We start from the raw sequence: 16,858 nt of genomic DNA on the forward strand, positions 1-16,858 counted from the left end.
AAACACCCACACCCGGCCCTGTGCAGACACGTGCAGCTCTGCCCCTGCACAAAGCCACACACACACCTGTACCTACACACACCTGTACACACCTGTACACACACACATGCCCATTCATGCACCCCTGTGCGTACATGCACATCCCCTGTACGCACCTGTACATTCATGCACCTGTGCATGTGACTTTAACATGTCACACACCTGTACACACACACATCCCAGTACATACACCTGTACATCCCTGCGCGCCTGTACCGACACCTGCGCACACCTGCACACACCTGTACACGAAAATACCTGAGCGCACCTGTAACGTCACATGCATCCCTGCATCCCTGTACCGACACCTGCGCACACCTGTGCACACCTGTACATCCATACACCTGGACACAAAAATACCTGAGCGCACCTTTAACCTCACACACCTGTACACATGCACATCTCTGCATTCCTGTACCGACACCTGTACACACCTGTACACACCTGTACATCCATACACCTGGACACAAAAATACCTGAGTGCACCTTTAACCTCACACACCTGTACACATGCACATCCCTGCACTCCTGTACCGACACCTGCGCACACCTGCGCACACCTGTACACACCTGTACACACCTGTACACACCTGCGCACACCTGTATGGCTCGCGCCCCGCCCCTCCCAGTCCCCGCCCACCCCGTACTCTCGCGAGAGGGGCGGGGCGGGCGCACCGGGCGGCTCCGCTCCCTCTCCCTTTCCCTCTCCCTCTCCCGGTCCCCTTCCCATCGCGCTCCCGCCGCACTCCCGGTCCCGTCCCGGCCCCGCTCCCGCCATGGCGGCCCCGGGCTGGGCGCCCACCCACGCGCGGGTGACGGTGCTGCGGGCGCGGGGGCTGCGCTCCAAGGCGGCGGGCGGCGGCGGCAGCGACGCGTACGCGGTGATGGCGCTGGGCCGCGACAAGTTCCGCACGTCGGTGGCCGAGCGGTGCCGGGGGGAGCCGCTGTGGCGGGAGGAGGCCACGTTCGAGCTGCCGCCGCGGCCCGCGCTCCGCCTCACCGTCCTGCACCGCGCCCTCACCGGCGCGGACAAGTTCCTGGGCCGGGCGGAGGTGGATCTGGCAGCGCTGAGGGACGACGGAGGGCGGCGGCACACCAGGTGGGACAGGGGGGACACCGAGTGGGACGGGGGGGACACACCAGGTGGGACGGGGGGGACACCAGGTGGGATGGGAGGGGACACTGGGGGTGGCAGAGGGGGACACCGGGTGGGATGGGGGGACACCAGGTGGGACAAGGGGACACAGCAGGTGGGACGGGGGGGACACAGCAGGTGGGACGGGGGGGACACAGCAGGTGGGACGGGGGGGGACACCAGGTGGGACGGGGGGACACCAGGTGGGACGGGGGGACACACACCAGGTGTGACAGGGTAACACGGGACTGGGCTGGGAAGGGACTGAGGGGGGCATGGGATGGGGGACTCTGGGCACCACAGGGGATAGGGAGAAGGATGGGGGGACCCTCTGTGTCCTACGGAGGCTGGGGAGGGGCCAGGAAGAAGGGTACAGGGGCTTCTGTGTTCCACGGGAGCTGGGGAGAGGGATGAAGAGGGGACTCTGTGCCCCACAGGGTCCGGGGAGGAAGCTGAGGAGGCTCTCTCTGCTCCTCGAGGGTCAACCCCAGTTCCCCATGGGATGTCCCTGTTCCTCGTGGAAACCTCTGTACACTACAGGCATGTGTGGGTCTGGGGGGGAACCCTTATGCCCCACAGGGGACTGGGGTTCTCTTGGGAGACACGCATGCCCCACAGGGACCCCTCAAGCCCCATGAGTGCCCACGGGGTGACCCCTCAGGGCAGGGTCTCCCCCAGTGTGGGTGAGCCCCTGATAGCTCCTGGAAGAGGCCAGGGGCCCCCGGGAAATGTGGCCAGAGCTTTTCCAGGCAGTCCTGCCTGGTCCTTGGGTTTGATTTTTCACTATTTCTGTGTGTGTAGTGACACTGTACACAGGGAACAGCCAGGCTGGCTCCCGAAACCTGGTGTCCTCGGAATGCCGCCTCCCTGCAGCGGGGAACGAGCGCAGGCTCCGCCAGCTCTTTATTTATTTTCCTTAATAAACACTTAGCACGTGCCAGGGTGGATATTTCCATGTTCCACGGGCTGCCCTCGCTGCTGTCAGCAGGACACCGAGCCGGGGTCGTTAATGCCCAGCTCCAGCTCTGTGTCACACTCGCTGCTTTGAACATAAACAGTGGGGCGGTGAAATCCAGGGCTGGTGCCTGGGAGGGTTTTGCTGGGAGTCAGCAGCCTTGTAATGTGGCTGGTGAGTCACCTTCCTCCTCTGGCTCACCTGAGCAGGGCCAGGAGCTGCCACCCCTTGTCAAGGCTTAATTAGGCCGCGGGTTCATTAAGGCTGTGTCAGGCACTGCTGTGTTTACACTGTGCAGCCCAGCGTGCCCTCGGTCAGCAGAGCCCGGGGCCAGCGCCTCGGGCCCCCGGCGGGTGCCTTTGTGTCTGTCTGGGCAAAGGAAAATTGAGGGGGAGGAGAAAAGAAAACACAACTTCGGTGCTCCTGGGGAAATTTCCCGATATTTTCGGTTGTTTCCAGCCCTCATTTCCTGTTTGAAGCCTGTTTTGTCCTGGCTGCCACGGCGACGTGTGGCTGCGAAGGGCTGGTTTTATTTGGAGAATAAATACAGGTGCTCACGAATGTGATAAACGCCATTAATGAGGTTTTTTTGTGGTTGTCAGTCCGTGATTTCCTTGCAGTGGGGCTGTGTTTGGTCGGGGCTGAGCTGCCTTTGCTGAACACGTCATTTGCTCCCGGGCAGGGAGCACATGGGATCAATTGTGGCACCGAAGCCCTGCGAGCACAGGATGCTCCTAGAAACCACGGGTTTGGAACAAAAGTGCCCAGTGCTGGCTCATATTAAAGGCAAAGGATCTGTGATTCCCAGGCTGCAGCCTCAGGGACTGGGCAAAGCCTCAGTCTCCTGATAAAATCTCTTCCCTTGGTACCTTGTAACTCCAAGCTGGAGCATCTGACTGTAGCTCAAGGGTTCATTTAGAATTATAGAATCACAGAATGGGTTGGGTTGGAAGGGACCTTAAAGATCACCCTGCCATGGGCAGGGACACCTTCCACTATCCCAGGGTGCTCCGAACCCCATCCCACCTGGCCTTCCAGGGATGGGGCATCCACAGCTTCTCTGGGCAACCTGTGCCAGGGCCTCACCACCTTCACAGGGAAGAATTTCTCCTGTATATCCCTCTGAAGTGTAGCAGATTCCTGAATCCACCTCCTTCGGTAATCCTCATTACTTCTGAATTTTCTCTGGGGCAAATTGCCTTTTCCTGTTCTCTTTCTTGTTGCTTCCAGTGCACCTTCAGAGGCTGAAGTGCAAATTTGATGGTGAGGCACATTTGCATGCTCTGTTTCCTTCCATAATTTTCCTGTTCCATCTGGTGAGGAGCAAGAAACCAGCGTTTTCCAGGCAGTCTTTCCCGTGGGTTCTGTGGAGTTGGGAATTCTGCGGCTCCAGCAATAGCCAAAACCACAGTGGTGTGCAGCGCTGATAATTCTCTTTCCTGGCCCACATGTGGTTTGAGAGTCACTGAGTGGTGGTTGAGGGCATATGGATGGTGGGATTGTGGTTTGGGATGCCCTGAGCACTCACCACACGGAGCTTGGCGTTCTGGAGCCAGGTTTTGGGAAGGGATGTGACTCTGTCTGAGTGATGTCCTTCCTGGTGCTCCCTGCTCAGTCACGAGCTGGGGGAGGTGGGTGGAAATCCCCAGCGGTCTGCAGGGCTGGGGTTGGCTCTCTCCTGCTGATTAGAGGTTCCTTGGCTTAAGAGGCATTAGGGAGCTGGAATGAAAGGTATGAGGGCATGGGACGCGTGTGCAGCTCTTGGTGCCTCGTCTCGCTCTCGGCTCCCACTTCAAAGCTGTGGCCTCTGCGGGTGTCAGGAGGAGATATGAAAGGGCAGAGGAGAGTGGCTGAGCTGAAATACAGGAATTCCATGTTGTGTTTCTGTTTTTCCTCCTCCTTTTTAACCCCTCCCGATCTGGGTTTCAAACCAAACCTTACTAATAACTTTCTGTTTACGATAAGGAATGTTTTCCTTGGCACCTGGGGCCGTGACTGTGACGTCCTCATAAGATTAAAGGCTTTGCTTCTCCTGCACTGGAGGCTGATTTGATTTTTCAAACATAAGCAACCTCTGTGTTCTCAATTACCTGTGCCTTGGGAACTGGTTGGTAGAAGAAGTCTCCTTGTTGCTGCAGGTGGTACAAGCTTCGCTCCAAACCGGGGAAGAAGGAAAAGGAGAGGGGGGAGATCGAGGTGGACATCCAGTTCATGAGGAGCAGCATGACAGCCAGCATGTTTGACCTGTCCATGAAGGACAAGCCTCGCTCTCCCTTTGGGAAGCTCAAAGACAAGCTCAAGGGCAAGAGGAGCAGCGGCCTCTCGGACACGGCGTCGGCGATCGTTCCCAGCACGACCCACTCCCCTGCCGACAGCGAGGACGAGGCGGTCGAGAAGGAAAAGAAGAAATCCAAGTTCAAAGCGCTGTTCTCCAAACCTGGGCTGCAGAAGACCCTGTCCCAGTCCATGTCAGTCCTGCCCACGCAGCAGCCCGTCACCCAGAAGGTTCGGCTTCGGCCCAGCGACTTCCAGCCCCAGTGGGATGAGGAGGAGTCTGAGACCTCTCCGACCTCAGAACGTGAGTATTGGCACTCGCTGCACTGGTGAGCACAAAGCCTTTCTCCAAAGGGTTGTTTACACTTTCCACAGCACTAGTTAAACTCTTCTTTCTGAAAAAATCCATGGAAAGCCCCTCCTGGCACTGAGGTTGTCAGTAGCAAGTGCCAGAGGAAAAGTTTTTCTTGTATCTTGAATTTCTCTCTGTTTGATTTTTTTTTTTCCAGGAGCCCTTGGAAATGCCCTGGAAGAGAAGCCAGCTCCTTCTCCTCTGTTTAAATCTCGTAAAACAGCCCTTTTGGACAGCAGGCAGCTAACCCAAGGAACCAGTAACCACACCAAGAAGGAAGGGCTCTCTTTGTTCAGTGGCCTGAAATCCAAAAGTGATCCCGTTTCCAAGTCTAGCCTGTGTATCAACGGCAGTCACGTTTATATGGAAGAGACCACGACGAAGGACAACACTCCAGCCTCCTCTCCCTCTCCTCTCAACTTCAGGAGGAAGCAGCTCTTCGCTTCAGAGGAGAACCTGTCCTCCAGGTCCAGCAAACCACCTGAAGAGACAGGAAGAACCTCTCCTAGTCAGGCTTTCTCTGGACCCACGTCCTTGGAGACCTTCAAATCCATGACTCTGCCGTCGTACAAACTGCTGAGCAGTGAGGAGCCCCTGGACACCAGCGTTCCCCCGAGCACCGAGGCTGCGAGGGAGCCCAAAAAACCAGACCACAAAAAGTCTGCCTTGCTCTCCCTGGTCACCGGGAAGAAAGAAGTGGGGAAGATGGGAGATGCTGAGAATATTCCCGACAGGACCCTGCAGAGTGAGAACAAAATTCCAGAAGAGAACAGTGAAGAGGAGGCCAAATGTCTTGAACCCCCAGCAGAGCTGGGCAGAGGGGACCCGTCAGGAGACACTCAGAGCACAGAAGACACCTTTGCAAACAAGCAGCCGCTCGGCCCTGGTGAGGAGGAACGGAAACCTGAAAAAGCTGCTGCCCCAGCCAAGACCAAAGCTGTGAGGCCCACAGTGAAGCCCAGGTGAGTCCCAGCTGCTGATGGGAATTGGGATGGGCAGTGGTGGTGGCAGGGTGGTGGCGTGGGCTGTGTCCTGCCACACCTGGCTCAGGAGCATCTGCGGGATTTACGCTGGCGTTGGGCACTTTGGTGGCCAAAAACTCCCAGGCTCTTTCTGGGTACGAAGGAAAGATGGGTATAGGAATGCTCCTTGTAAGTGATGCCAGAGTAGTGGTTCTCTGAGTGCAGGCACCTGTGTAGGTACTGCAGGGGTGATTTTTCTCACTGGATCTCCTGCAAAAACTAACTCTGCCTGAGCTGTGCGACTGGAACCTCCCTGGGGTCAGAAATGCCTGTTCTAACATCTGTGCTTCCCTCTTCTCTACTTGGCTGTGGTCTTCCAAAGGTTAATCTTGGAGCCCTTCTGCTTTTGGCATCACTCACAGCAACACAAAGGGATTTTGTGTGGGTTTGTACACCAAGGCTTTTTCGGAAATTCTGCTCCTCTGTCCTTCATACACAGATATATATAAATTGTGTGTGTCTGGGGTTTATATATATCTGTAGGTATGCCCTACTAATAAGGCTGTGGTTTGTGTGTATCCCTAACTCCTCATTTTCAGTGCTTCTCATGTTTAAATTTCTTGCCTATGAAGTGTTTTATGTACTAATAGACCTGCTTGGGGTGCAAAAGAGATGGTGCTTAAAGCAACAAAAACAAGCTCTGCAGCAGAAGAGTTCTGACATAAATGACATAAAATCCTTTGTAAAGATGCAGTGAAGGATATAAAGTCTCTCAGACAGGCTCTGAGGTCTCTTGCAAATATAATTCATCCCCAGTGGCAGGAGCTGATGGAGGCTGGTGCTAAAGCTTGTCTGTTCCTGCCTCGTGTTGCATCTGCAAGTGACATGCGAGTTTTTTGTCCCTTTTTGCAGACTGGGCCTGTCTCCAGAGGAGGAACCCAAAGCCACGCTTCCTACTCTTGCACCTGACCCCCTCCCTGCTTTTCTTTCTGTGCACCGTATCAGCAGTGCCAATAATCCTTTTGTTTCTAAAACGGGGCAGAAAGTCCAAGTGCCAGACTCTGAAAACATCACTAGTTCTTCTGCCTCTCTCACTTCTCCCGCTTTTGCTGCAGAGCTTTGGAATGACAAGAACCCCTTTACTCCCGAGTGGGACAAGGCATCCACAGCCCTGGATCCCGACAGGATTGCCCCTTTCCCTTCATCCCATCATCTTCCAGCCTCTGTTCCCAAAGCACCTCTTCCTGGACAGGTTTCTGCCAGGAGTAATAATCCCTTTGCTGCTGACTGGGGGCAGGGTCCTGAGAGCTCTGCTGTGGGGGCTCCCCAGAGTCTCTCTCTCCCTCCCACACCTTCCCTCCCCTCTGGTTGTCACTTCAATGACAATAATCCCTTCGTGTCCAAGCGTGGGGGGCAGGCAGGTGTGCCAGGTTTCCAAACTGTCGCTGGTTCTTCCCCTTCCTGCCTCCCTCGTGGTGAGGACTGTTCCTCAGCAGGTCACCCTGGTCGTGGTGCTTCAGGGGGCTCTGCAGATGTGGCTGTAACTAAAGATGTCACAGCTGTGCCAGACCCTCTTGGCACCTTGTCTGATCCCCCTTCTGACCCTCCTGGGCTGGCTCAGAAGCAGCACTGTGATTCTCCCCAGCTTCACCCTGAGGATTCTTTGGAAAGCTCTCAGCTGGGCGATGGGAAATCCGTGTCCGTTGTCCTGGGTGGATCACAGGGTGTTGCAGCAGGTGGTGGAGGTTTGGGTGGGCAGGAAGGTGGAGAGCAGTGCTCTGATTCCACTGGAAGGTTGGGTCCAGGGGCAGCAGGGGGGCGGGCAGGGTTTGGTGATGAGCTGGGAGCAGGGCACTGCCCATCAGCAGAGCTCTGCACTGACAGCACAGGTCCCCTCCAGAACAGTGAGCCCACCGTGGAGGTCACTGGTGCAAACGCTGAGCCCTGCACGAGGGGTGACACAGGCTGTGCATCTCCCTCCAAGTCTGGTTACAGCCTTGTGCCAGAGACCAGAGCTGGGAGTGAGCCCAGGGAGGAGCAGGAGGTCTGTGCTGGAGAGCAATGGGCAGAGTGTGCACCCCCCTTAGAGCCCCAGGCAGCTCCACTGGCTAAAATCGACTCACTTCCCCAGGTCAGAGCAGCCCTGGGAGCCTGCTCAGTGTCCCCTCGGGAAGCAGATGCAGAGAGGGATGGCAGTGAGGTCCTTGTCCCACCAGAGCCAGCCCCACGGAGGGCTGTGGCACTGAGGAAGGGCCTGTTGGTTTCCCAGGCTGAGTTAAAGGCTGATGCTCCTTCTTCAGGTGATGGTGTAAAATCCGTGCCTGGGCTCCTGTTACCTGCTGGTGAAGCCTCAGCTGCTCGTGGGTGCCTCCCCCAAAGTGGCTCCTCTGAGGCTGTCCCTCCTCCAGTGACACCTGCAGGTGACAGGCCCTTAAGAAATGGAGGTGACGATGATTTCTCTGCCGGTCTCACGAGTCTCAGGGCTGCCATTCCTGTTCCTGGAGACCGTGGCTCCAAAGTGGCCAGTCTGCCAGTGATCCTGGAGGGAGGCTCCGATGACGAGCTCCTGGGGGACTACCAGGAGGGCTGTGGGCTCACTGCAGGTGATGAAGGTGTTTCAGGGCCTGGAGAGCAGCCCCAAGGTCTGGCACCTTTGCATGGAGAGCTCTCTGAGAGCTCAGCTGCAGCCCCCATGACCCTGGCTGCTCCGGGAGGAGGAGGAGGAGGAGGTGTTCCTGGTGCTTGTAAGCCTGGCAGATCACCCGTGCTGCCTGCTGGAATGAGTGCTCCCAGGGTCAGTATCCAGGGAGCTGACTCAGGCTTAGGTGTGACATCTCATTCCGGGGAGTGCAACAGTCATTTTGAGAAACAGGAGCTGGAAACCAGTGCGGGTGTTGAGGAGCCTGCAGAGCGTGACCTCTCTGAGCCTTCTGCTTCCTCTTCCTCCCTCTCAAGTCCTTGCCACCCCTCCTCTTCCTCTCACTCCCTTCTCTCTGACACCCCAAGTCGTAGAGCAGAGTCTCCGAAAAAGCCAACAGCCGAGGGCTTCGCAGATAAAGCGGGAAATTCGGGCAAGAAGAAGCTTCTCCAGGCACGGGTTTCACCCTCTGAAACGTTCCCTAACCAAACCCTGCGGGGTGGTGAAACCGTGTCTCCCAAGCACAGGTGAGACCACGTGGGGGTCACAGCAGGTATCTCTGTGTAGGTGTGAGCTGGGCTTTTGCTTCCAGACCTGTCCCTCCAGCTGCTGGATCTGCTGCTGCTCTTTGCAGTGACTTGGCATCAGGTAGCCCTGACTTCCTCTGGGGCCTGGATTTGTCAGGGCCTGGGTGCTGTGGGGTCGTTGCTGGCTCCAGAAGGATCTGTGCAGCTCCTGAGGGTGCCCAGAGGGGACCAGCCACTCATCAGAGCTCTCAGGGAAACCATTAGGGAAAGTACAGCAGGTGAATAGGGTCATTTCATCCAATTGGGGAAATGGGCTGCAATTGGGCCCTTTTTCAGACGTGGGAGAATGGTCACCCTGATAAACCACAATGCTTCATTTCCTGGCTGAATGGGGCTCCTCAGAGTGATCACAGCAAGTGGTGCAGCTCCTGCTGTGCCCCTGACCTGTCAGCTGTGGGGGCTTCACCTGCCTGGGGTCCAGGACACCTCTGGGCCAGCACTGGCTGAGATAGAAGTAAAATTTGCTTCCTGTGTTAAAACTGGTGATAAAAATCTTGCTCAGGCACATGACGACAGCACTTCTTGGCAGCTCGTGGTGCCAGCTCAGGTTGGAAAAGGCCTAACACGCTTGTCCCAGGATAGTGGAAGTATTTGATTATGTTGCAAGAACCACAAATATGTTCTGGTTAGGAAGGTCAGGCTGAAATACCAGTGCCTGAGATCAGAGAAGCTGCCCTGTGTTCTGCCTCCTCGTGTAGCCCATCCTGGCTTTTCTTCCATGACACACTCGGGATGTATTTCCCTTCCTGCTGCTCCTGCTTTGTCTCCAATGCCTTAAGTCAGTAAAGATCATAGAGAACTGGAGAATACCTACAAAATCCCTATAGCTTAGAAATGCCTTGTCTGCTGAAGCTGAACCTCTTCTCTCAGGAGACAGAGAAGGGTAGGAATCTTCCCCCATTTCCTGCTGTATTTGTTTTGAGTCAGGAGATCTGTGTCATGCTGGTGTTACATGTCCTGCCTAAACAACAGAAACTCTTTTTTCCTGTTGCAGACTCCATCCTGTGAAGCCAATGAATGCCATGGCAAACAAGTCTCAGAGTAAGAACCTGAATGTCATCAGCACCATGAATGAAAAACTGCTGGAAATGAGTGTGAAGGTATGGAGGGAAGTGGCACTTTCACTGCTTAAGCTTTGGTTTGATTGAGGAGTTTGTGTATTCCAGATAATTGGCCTGGGCTCACATCTCATATCCTGGGCAGAAAAAGAACCCTGGTTATTAGAGCGTGTTGGGTGTGAACTTGCCTTTGGTCAGCCCCCAGAGGTGGGGACAGTCTTTAAATATTTATTCTCTTGCAGACTGATCTAGAGTAGAGTTGATCTGAACGGCTGGGAGCATTCCTGTGTCAGCAGGGAAAACCCTGGGCCCTGTTATTGCCTCTGAGGGTATTTTGGGGAACATGAGAAGTTAGAACTGAAATAACAGCAGTGCCTCCTTCTGGCGTGAGGGGAGAGGATGTGAATGAAGTGATTCAAACTGACACATTGCTGTTCTGAGCGAGTTGAAAACTTGTTGTGGTGCTCTTGATTCCTCATAAATCGTGTGTGAGGCACCATGGGAGCCTGTTGTGCTCACATTCCCTGCCTGGGCAGTGTTCTGGGAGCTGGAGGAGTTGGCAGGAGCTGCCCAGTACCTGCCAAGTTGCTTGAGCAGTAAAAACAGATTTTTTCAGAGAAATAGGAGGAAACACCAAAGGTCTGGAGGGGTGTTTCTTGCTGTTTAAGCTGAATGTGCCTTTCCCAGTCTCTGTTTTGTTTAAGCAATGGCTGTCCCAGTGCTTGTCTGTAAACGATGGTGGTCGGCAGGGCATGGCTGTAACTTCCACACATCCATGACATTCCTTATTCCTTCAGCATAAACTGCAGCAGGGTTGAGTTACAGAACTGACATTATGCAGGGGCTTGATGCTTTTTGGAAGGTGTGGAGCACAGAGCAGCTGTGGCTCTGCCAGTGCCGTTTGTAAACTCCTTTGCTGGTGCTTTGAATTCCCCAGGCCGGTCCCGGGCGTGTTCTGTTGCTGGTTTGGAATGCCCCTGTGTCTGGACTGACCCTGCCTTCCTTCTCTCCCCAAGAAATACGAGCCCTCAGACCCTGCCTACGCCTATGCCCAGCTGACACACGACGAGCTGATCCAGCTGGTGCTGAAGCAGAAGGACACGATCACCAGGAAGGACGTCCAGGTGCGGGAGCTCGAGGACTACATCGACAACCTGCTCGTCAGGGTCATGGAAGAAACCCCCAACATCCTCCGTGTTTCCATGTCTGGGAACAGAAAAGCTGGGAAGATGTGAAGGGTCTGGGCATGCTGGAGAAGAGGGGCCGAGTTCCCACCGGAGGAGCGTGAGGAGCCGGTGTGGAGCCGGTGGTGCCGGTTGTGCCGCCCCTGGAAAATGACCTTTTTCCTGTTTCTGCCTTGAGCAACTCTCGGGTTGATTAGTAGTTCCATCAGCTCTTGTAATGGAGTCACCTTATCATATTTATTACTTGTTTTCTTCCCATTATCTGGGAAGATCAGGCATTAATCCAAAGGCTGGTAGTGATGGAAGGGAGGAGGGTTTTTGATGTGTTTTGCTTCCCAGCAAGGCACTGATGATCCTTTAGGAAGATTGGTTTTTTTTAATGGTTTTGTTTTGTAGCATCTCTGATAGATCAGTTACTCTTCTTTCCATATCTGAAGTTGTAGTGCAATATGGAGCCTTGTACAGTAGAGCTTGGAGATTTGATTGTTTTTAAAATAATAATTAACTACACTGGAGAAGTCCAAAGATGTCCCAGCTTCAGACCTGGGCTGTAATTTAAAAGGTACTGAATGTTGATGCCCTGAAAGTTGAACCTAAGTTAAAAGATTGGAAAGGAAGAAGCAAATCTCAGTTCAAGTGGATGTTGTTCCAAAGAGTTCTCCAAGGGGAGTTTTGCAGGTTTTTTGGTGTAGGAGACGTTGGTGTTCACGGTACATCTCTACCATAGGAATGGCAGCAATGGATTTGGACCAAAGGTACCTTGCTGCTCAGAGGGGGAGGAATCCTGTGGAGCTGAGGGGTGGTGGTTTTGCTGGACAATCAGTGGAGACAGTGCTGTTCTCCCCACCCCACAGCAGGAGCAGCTCAGTGCTGCTGAGCAGCCACCACAACCTCTTCCTCCTCCTCCTCCTCTGAAAACTAAATGTGACTTTTTTTTTTTTTTTTTTTAAGCGAGCTCTTGTCAAAGATCAAAAAAAGAAAAGAAAGATCAGGTGCCTCTCTGCACCTCTGGGATTTACCAGGGCTGGGAGAGTCCCTAAAGGGCTTAGAAGGAAGTTGGAATACAGAGTGGGGAGCAGAGGACCAAAGCTTCATGAGGACCAAAGCTTAAAGCTTTCCAACCTTAATTCTGTGGAAGTAAACACTCCCACCTTTGGAAGTTGTTGGGTTATTTGCTCTCACCCCTGGCTCAGGGGTGAGTTTCTAACTCACTTTTTCTACAGCAAAGCACTTTATTGAGGGACTGGACCAGCTGGCTGGACTCTCACCCTGTGAGCAGTCTGCCTACAATTGTCAGAAACCACTGGAAACCACTGGAGATCTCAAATACTGTATTTTTTTAGCAAAGAGCAGTTTAATATATTTGCCTGGAGATGTAAACATTTATTAGGAAAACCAAAAAATGCTGTTAATGACTTTTTTTATTCCTCTAAACTGACCTACTACCAAAGCCTGGAGCTTCTCTGGCAGAGCTGCCCCTTAGGGGGAGCTCGACCTGAAACAAGCCTTAAGTTCAAGAGTCTTCCAAGACTTCAGGTACTTCTTTTTCCTCATTTTAGTGTTATTTGAGCAGTGTCTGCAGCGAGGGGGGTTCTCTCTGTTCTCTGGTACCCTCTGCTGTGAATGAAGGGTCCCAAATGCAGGCGGGGGTGGTTTAATCCTGAGTGGTGCTGGTTGGCCTTGCTGAAACTGCTGCTGCTTCTTGTGCCTTCTCGAGGGAGGAAGATGAAGGATTGATTTGTTTCCTCCTTGTGCCTCGGTGGATCTCTGGAAAAGAGGATCCTGTACCTCACTGACAGATTTGGATTTTAGACTTTTATTCCTCAGCTTTTCTGATCTGGGTCACAAAGGAGAGCCGTTTGTGCCTTGGACCTTGTTTTTATTGACAACACTTCTTAAAAGCTTCCTTTGGTGTGCAGGGACTGGCATTTTATTTCCTTTAAGGGCCTTAAGAATCAAATATATTGTTTTATTATTATTGAAGGATCTGAATGTATTTTCCCCCCCCGTTTGTACTCTCTGCTTTTTAGCCCAGGTACTGTTTTGTTTTTAAACACCTTTTTGGTTTTCATGGAACACTAAAAATAAAAAACACCTTAAACCCACCGTTCCGGGTACCTGTTCCCAGCTGTTGTCTTTAAGCATTCTTTATAAACACATTATGAAAAGAGCAGATTCAGAAGGGCCTCGTCCTCCCCTTGTGACCGGCTCTGCTCATCCTCCAGGTATTTCGGGGCAGGTTTCGTTCCGTGCAGGAAGAAGCTCCTGGCAAACAGGGTGGGGAAACCTGATGGACGGGCTCGCCCGCACCTGCAGGGCCGAGAGTTCCTGCAGAGCAGAACCAAATGACCGCGTGAGAGGCGAGATGTCCCCGCTCCCCGGCGGCAACGACGGCCCCGGACTGCGGCGGGGGTGGAAGGAGCGGGAATTGAGGAAATCAGCCTCCCGCTGCCCGGGCGGCCGCTTAGAGCCTCAACCCGCACCCCTGAGCGCTGTTATCGCCCCGAGCGTCCCGCGGGGAAGGCGCGGACGGTCCGCCCGAGCATCCCGGAGCCGCCTCCTCCTCCTGCCCCGCGGGGGGGGAACGCGCGGCGCCGGAACGCGGCGGCTCGGCCGGGCGGGCGGGGGGGACGGACCGCGGGCGGCGCCGCCATTGGTGGGTTGCGGCCGGGCCGCGCCGCCATTGGCTGTTGGCGGCGCTCCCCCCGTCGCGGTCCGGCGGCGGCCATGGCGGCCATGGCGGCGCGGGGCCGCTGCCCCGAGTGCGGCTCGGCCGCGCTGGTGGAGGACGCGCTGTACGCGCAGCAGCAGCTGGTCTGCGCCGCCTGCGGCTGCGTCCTGGCCGAGGGGCTGCTCACCACCACCTACAGCGACGAGGAGCATCTGCGGGGTGCGGAGCGCGCTGCGGCCCCGCTGACCCGCTCCCCGGGCTGTGTCTCGGTGTCTCTCCCCACCCCCGTCCCTCCCGGCGGTCTCCCGGTGTCCGCGGGGCCGTGCCGGGTCGCACCGGCCGCTCTCCCTCCTCCCTCCATCGCCCACAGCATTTCCCTGCCGGGGTTTGGGCTGGGAGCCGCTGATGAGCCGCTCCTGGGCGTTTAAATCTCTTATAAGGGATTTACGGTGTGGATTCTTTTTATTAATGAAAGAGGCTGTCGAAATCTCGTTTAAATGTCTTAGAAGAGCTTTAAGTGCAGTGGGCCGTTGGCTGGGTCAGTGTGTGGAGAATCCCCGGCCCTGGGGCGATCCCACCCCTCTCTCACCTGAGCTGCTCTGTCCCTTCTGATCCGTTGGAATCCAGCCCCTGGTTGCCCCAAATCCCAACGACACTGTCCCCCTGGGATCACTGCAGGGCTGTCTGACCTAACCCTGTTTTCCAGAGGTGGCCTATTCCCAGAGCACTGGGCAGAAGGAGCAGCTGAGCCGCTGCCTGCAGCGAGGTAAGAGCGTTTCTCCCCCACCCCGAGCCTCCCTGGCTGCTGCTCCAGTTTTTTTGGTGTGTTTATAATGCTTAAAAAAAATGGTGAGACCCTTTGGAGCTGGTGGCAAAGCCTGGATGAGGCAGCTGGTGCTGCACCCAGCCAGCACTGAGGGATGGGGAGGTGCAGGAACCCGGCTGCTCTGGCACCTGTGCCTGGGCTGGGTGAGCTCTGCTCCGGAATCCTGAGGAGAAGCTGCCCAATCCCACCTCTGAGGGCAGCATCTCCCCACAGGGATCCGGCGGGTCCAAGACCTGTGCAAAGTCCTGCAGCTCCCGGCGGTGTTCGAGGAGACGGCCGTGTCCTACTTCCAGAGGGCCCTCCAGCTCCCTGCCTTCCACCTGGTCAGCCTGGAGAAGAAGGAGCTGCTGGGGGGCTGCTGCGTGTTCGTGACGTGCCGCCAGCACAACTGGCCCCTGACCATGGGCACCATCTGCTCCCTCCTCTACGCCAAGCAGGAGCTGTTTGCCGGTGTCTTCCTGAGCCTGCAGAAGGAGTTGGGGCTCTCTGTGCCCGCCCTGAGCCTGGCAGACCTGGTGAAGACACACCTGAGCAGGTAACGGGGCCCCTTCCAGGGGGCACAGATGGGGTGAGCTGTGTGACAGGGGTGTGGCCTTTTGTGCCTCCCTTGTCACGCCTGGGCTGGGATTTTCTCATCTCCTCAGTTTGGAGAGGTGCTCAAGGAGGTACCATGAGTTCCAGAATCATGGAATCATTGAGGTTGGAAAAGATCTCCAGGGTCATCAACCTGTGCCCCATCTCCACCTTGTCCCCGAGCCCAGAGCACTGAGTGCCACATCCAGTCCTTCCTTGGACGCCTCCAGGGATGGGGACTCCATCACCTCCCTGGGCAGGCCATTCCAATGTTTTAACAACTCTTCCCATGAAGAAATCCCTCCTGGTGTCCACGGGCAGCAGCCCCTGGCAGGGGCAGGGTGTGTTTGTCCCAGAGGGCCTCCCTGCAGCCACATCTCCCGGGTGACCGAGGCTTCCCTGCTCCCGCAGCTTCCGGCTGTTCCAGCCCTCGGCCGAGGTCCCTGCCCCGTTCCTGGAGGACAAGGAGAAGCTGGTGGCCCGGACCATGGGGATTGTGGAGCTGGCCAGTGAGACGTGGCTGGTGACGGGCCGGCACCCCGTGCCCGTGGTCACGGCCGCGGCGTTCCTGGCGTGGCAGTCGCTGCAGCCCCGCGCCCGCCTCTCCTGCCCCCTGGCAAGGTTCTGCAGGGTGGCAGGGGTGGATCTGCCTCCCCCCGCCCACCTGAGGCTGAAGGAGCTGCTGGAGATCCTGCTGGGAATGGCCTCCCAGCTCGCCTGGCTGCGCGGCTTCCGCCTGGACAAGAAGACGGTGGTGAAGCACGTGGGGGACCTGCTGCAGCACCGGGTGTTCCTGCTGAAAAACGCCTTCTGCCAGGAGGGTGGGGAGGAGCAGCAGCCTGGTGCGGCCTCAGGCCAGGGCTCCACAGGCCAGGGCTCACCAGGTGAGGGCACCCCAAGCCAGCACTCCCTGGATAAGGACACTCCAGGCCAGGACTCCCTGGAAAAGGGCTCCCCAGGCCAGGACTCCCTGGATAAGGGCTCCTCAGGCCAAGACTCCCTGGAAAAGGGCGCCCCAGGCCAGGACTCCACAGGCCAGGACTCGCTGGGCCAGGGCTCTCCCAACTCTCCTCTGGTGGCACAGGAGAAGGGCTGTCCCTTGGCAGGGAAATGCCTGAGGCCTCTGCTCCCACCCTGCCTCATCCATCCCAGGAAGAGGCTGCGTTCGGCAGCCCCGAGCGCTCCCGACCCGGCCGTCACCGGCGACGAGCCCATCTCCGACAGCGAGATCGAGCAGTACCTGCGGAGCCCCAAGGAGATCCGGGCCTTCAGGAAGGCCAAGGCCTGGTCCTGAAGGCAGTTGTGGCCTAGAGGATGGTCCAGAGACAGTTTTGGGACCAAAAGTGTGAAACCCGCCAGGGACAGAGCGTTTGTGCTGCGGGACAGTCGCCTGGGAAATGGGGTTGTGGGGCCTTTGTGTTCTGGACCAAAATGGGGCTTTTTGTAGAGTGACTGCTCTGGGTCGTGTTAACATTTCTGATAGAAATAAATGGAAGTGCAGGTGCCAGGTGTTCCAGGGCAGCCTCACCTTCCACTTCTAATCCTTCAGCAGAATGAGGGTCAAAAAAGACCCCAGGGCTGGGCTGTACTGAACATGAAGTCTG

The 16,858-nt window shown here is 55.9% G+C and overlaps 2 protein-coding genes across 3 annotated transcripts; both read left to right on the forward strand.

Annotated features, from left to right (window-relative positions):
• The first annotated feature begins 751 nt into the window (after positions 1-751).
• On the forward strand, positions 752-13,290 carry RAB11FIP1 (RAB11 family interacting protein 1). 2 transcript variants are annotated; one of them, XM_051811979.1, is made up of 6 exons: positions 752-1,138; positions 4,268-4,707; positions 4,913-5,717; positions 6,630-8,882; positions 9,937-10,042; positions 11,017-13,290. In XM_051811979.1, the coding sequence occupies exons 1-6, from the start codon at positions 816-818 to the stop codon at positions 11,233-11,235; spliced, it is 4,146 nt and encodes a 1,381-aa protein (XP_051667939.1). In that variant the 5' UTR covers positions 752-815; the 3' UTR covers positions 11,236-13,290. The 2 variants fall into 2 exon arrangements, with proteins under 2 accessions (XP_051667939.1, XP_051667941.1); XM_051811981.1 differs by lacking the exon at positions 6,630-8,882 and having other exon boundaries at positions 771-1,138.
• Positions 13,291-13,863: 573 nt separating this feature from the next.
• Positions 13,864-16,848, forward strand: BRF2 (BRF2 RNA polymerase III transcription initiation factor subunit). The gene is made up of 4 exons (XM_051811779.1): positions 13,864-14,074; positions 14,562-14,621; positions 14,895-15,216; positions 15,666-16,848. Exons 1-4 carry the CDS (start codon positions 13,912-13,914, stop codon positions 16,546-16,548), a joined length of 1,428 nt encoding a protein of 475 aa, XP_051667739.1. The 5' UTR covers positions 13,864-13,911; the 3' UTR covers positions 16,549-16,848.
• Positions 16,849-16,858: the final 10 nt, after the last annotated feature.

Source organism: Manacus candei, unplaced genomic scaffold (assembly GCF_025592945.1).
Source record: "Manacus candei isolate 608988 ecotype Guabito, Panama unplaced genomic scaffold, ASM2559294v1 h1tg000084l, whole genome shotgun sequence".
In the NCBI taxonomy this organism is placed as follows: Eukaryota; Metazoa; Chordata; class Aves; order Passeriformes; family Pipridae; genus Manacus; species Manacus candei.

Coding starts and splice junctions, on each gene's coding strand:
- RAB11FIP1 (XM_051811979.1), top strand. CDS start 816: ATGGCGGCCCCGGGCTGGGCGCCCACCCACGCGCGGGTGACGGTGCTG. Junction 8,883..9,936: donor ACCGTGTCTCCCAAGCACAG/GTGAGACCACGT, acceptor TTCCTGTTGCAG/ACTCCATCCTGTGAAGCCAA. Junction 10,043..11,016: donor TGCTGGAAATGAGTGTGAAG/GTATGGAGGGAA, acceptor TCTCTCCCCAAG/AAATACGAGCCCTCAGACCC.
- BRF2 (XM_051811779.1), top strand. CDS start 13,912: ATGGCGGCCATGGCGGCGCGGGGCCGCTGCCCCGAGTGCGGCTCGGCC. Junction 14,622..14,894: donor GAGCCGCTGCCTGCAGCGAG/GTAAGAGCGTTT, acceptor ATCTCCCCACAG/GGATCCGGCGGGTCCAAGAC. Junction 15,217..15,665: donor GTGAAGACACACCTGAGCAG/GTAACGGGGCCC, acceptor CTGCTCCCGCAG/CTTCCGGCTGTTCCAGCCCT.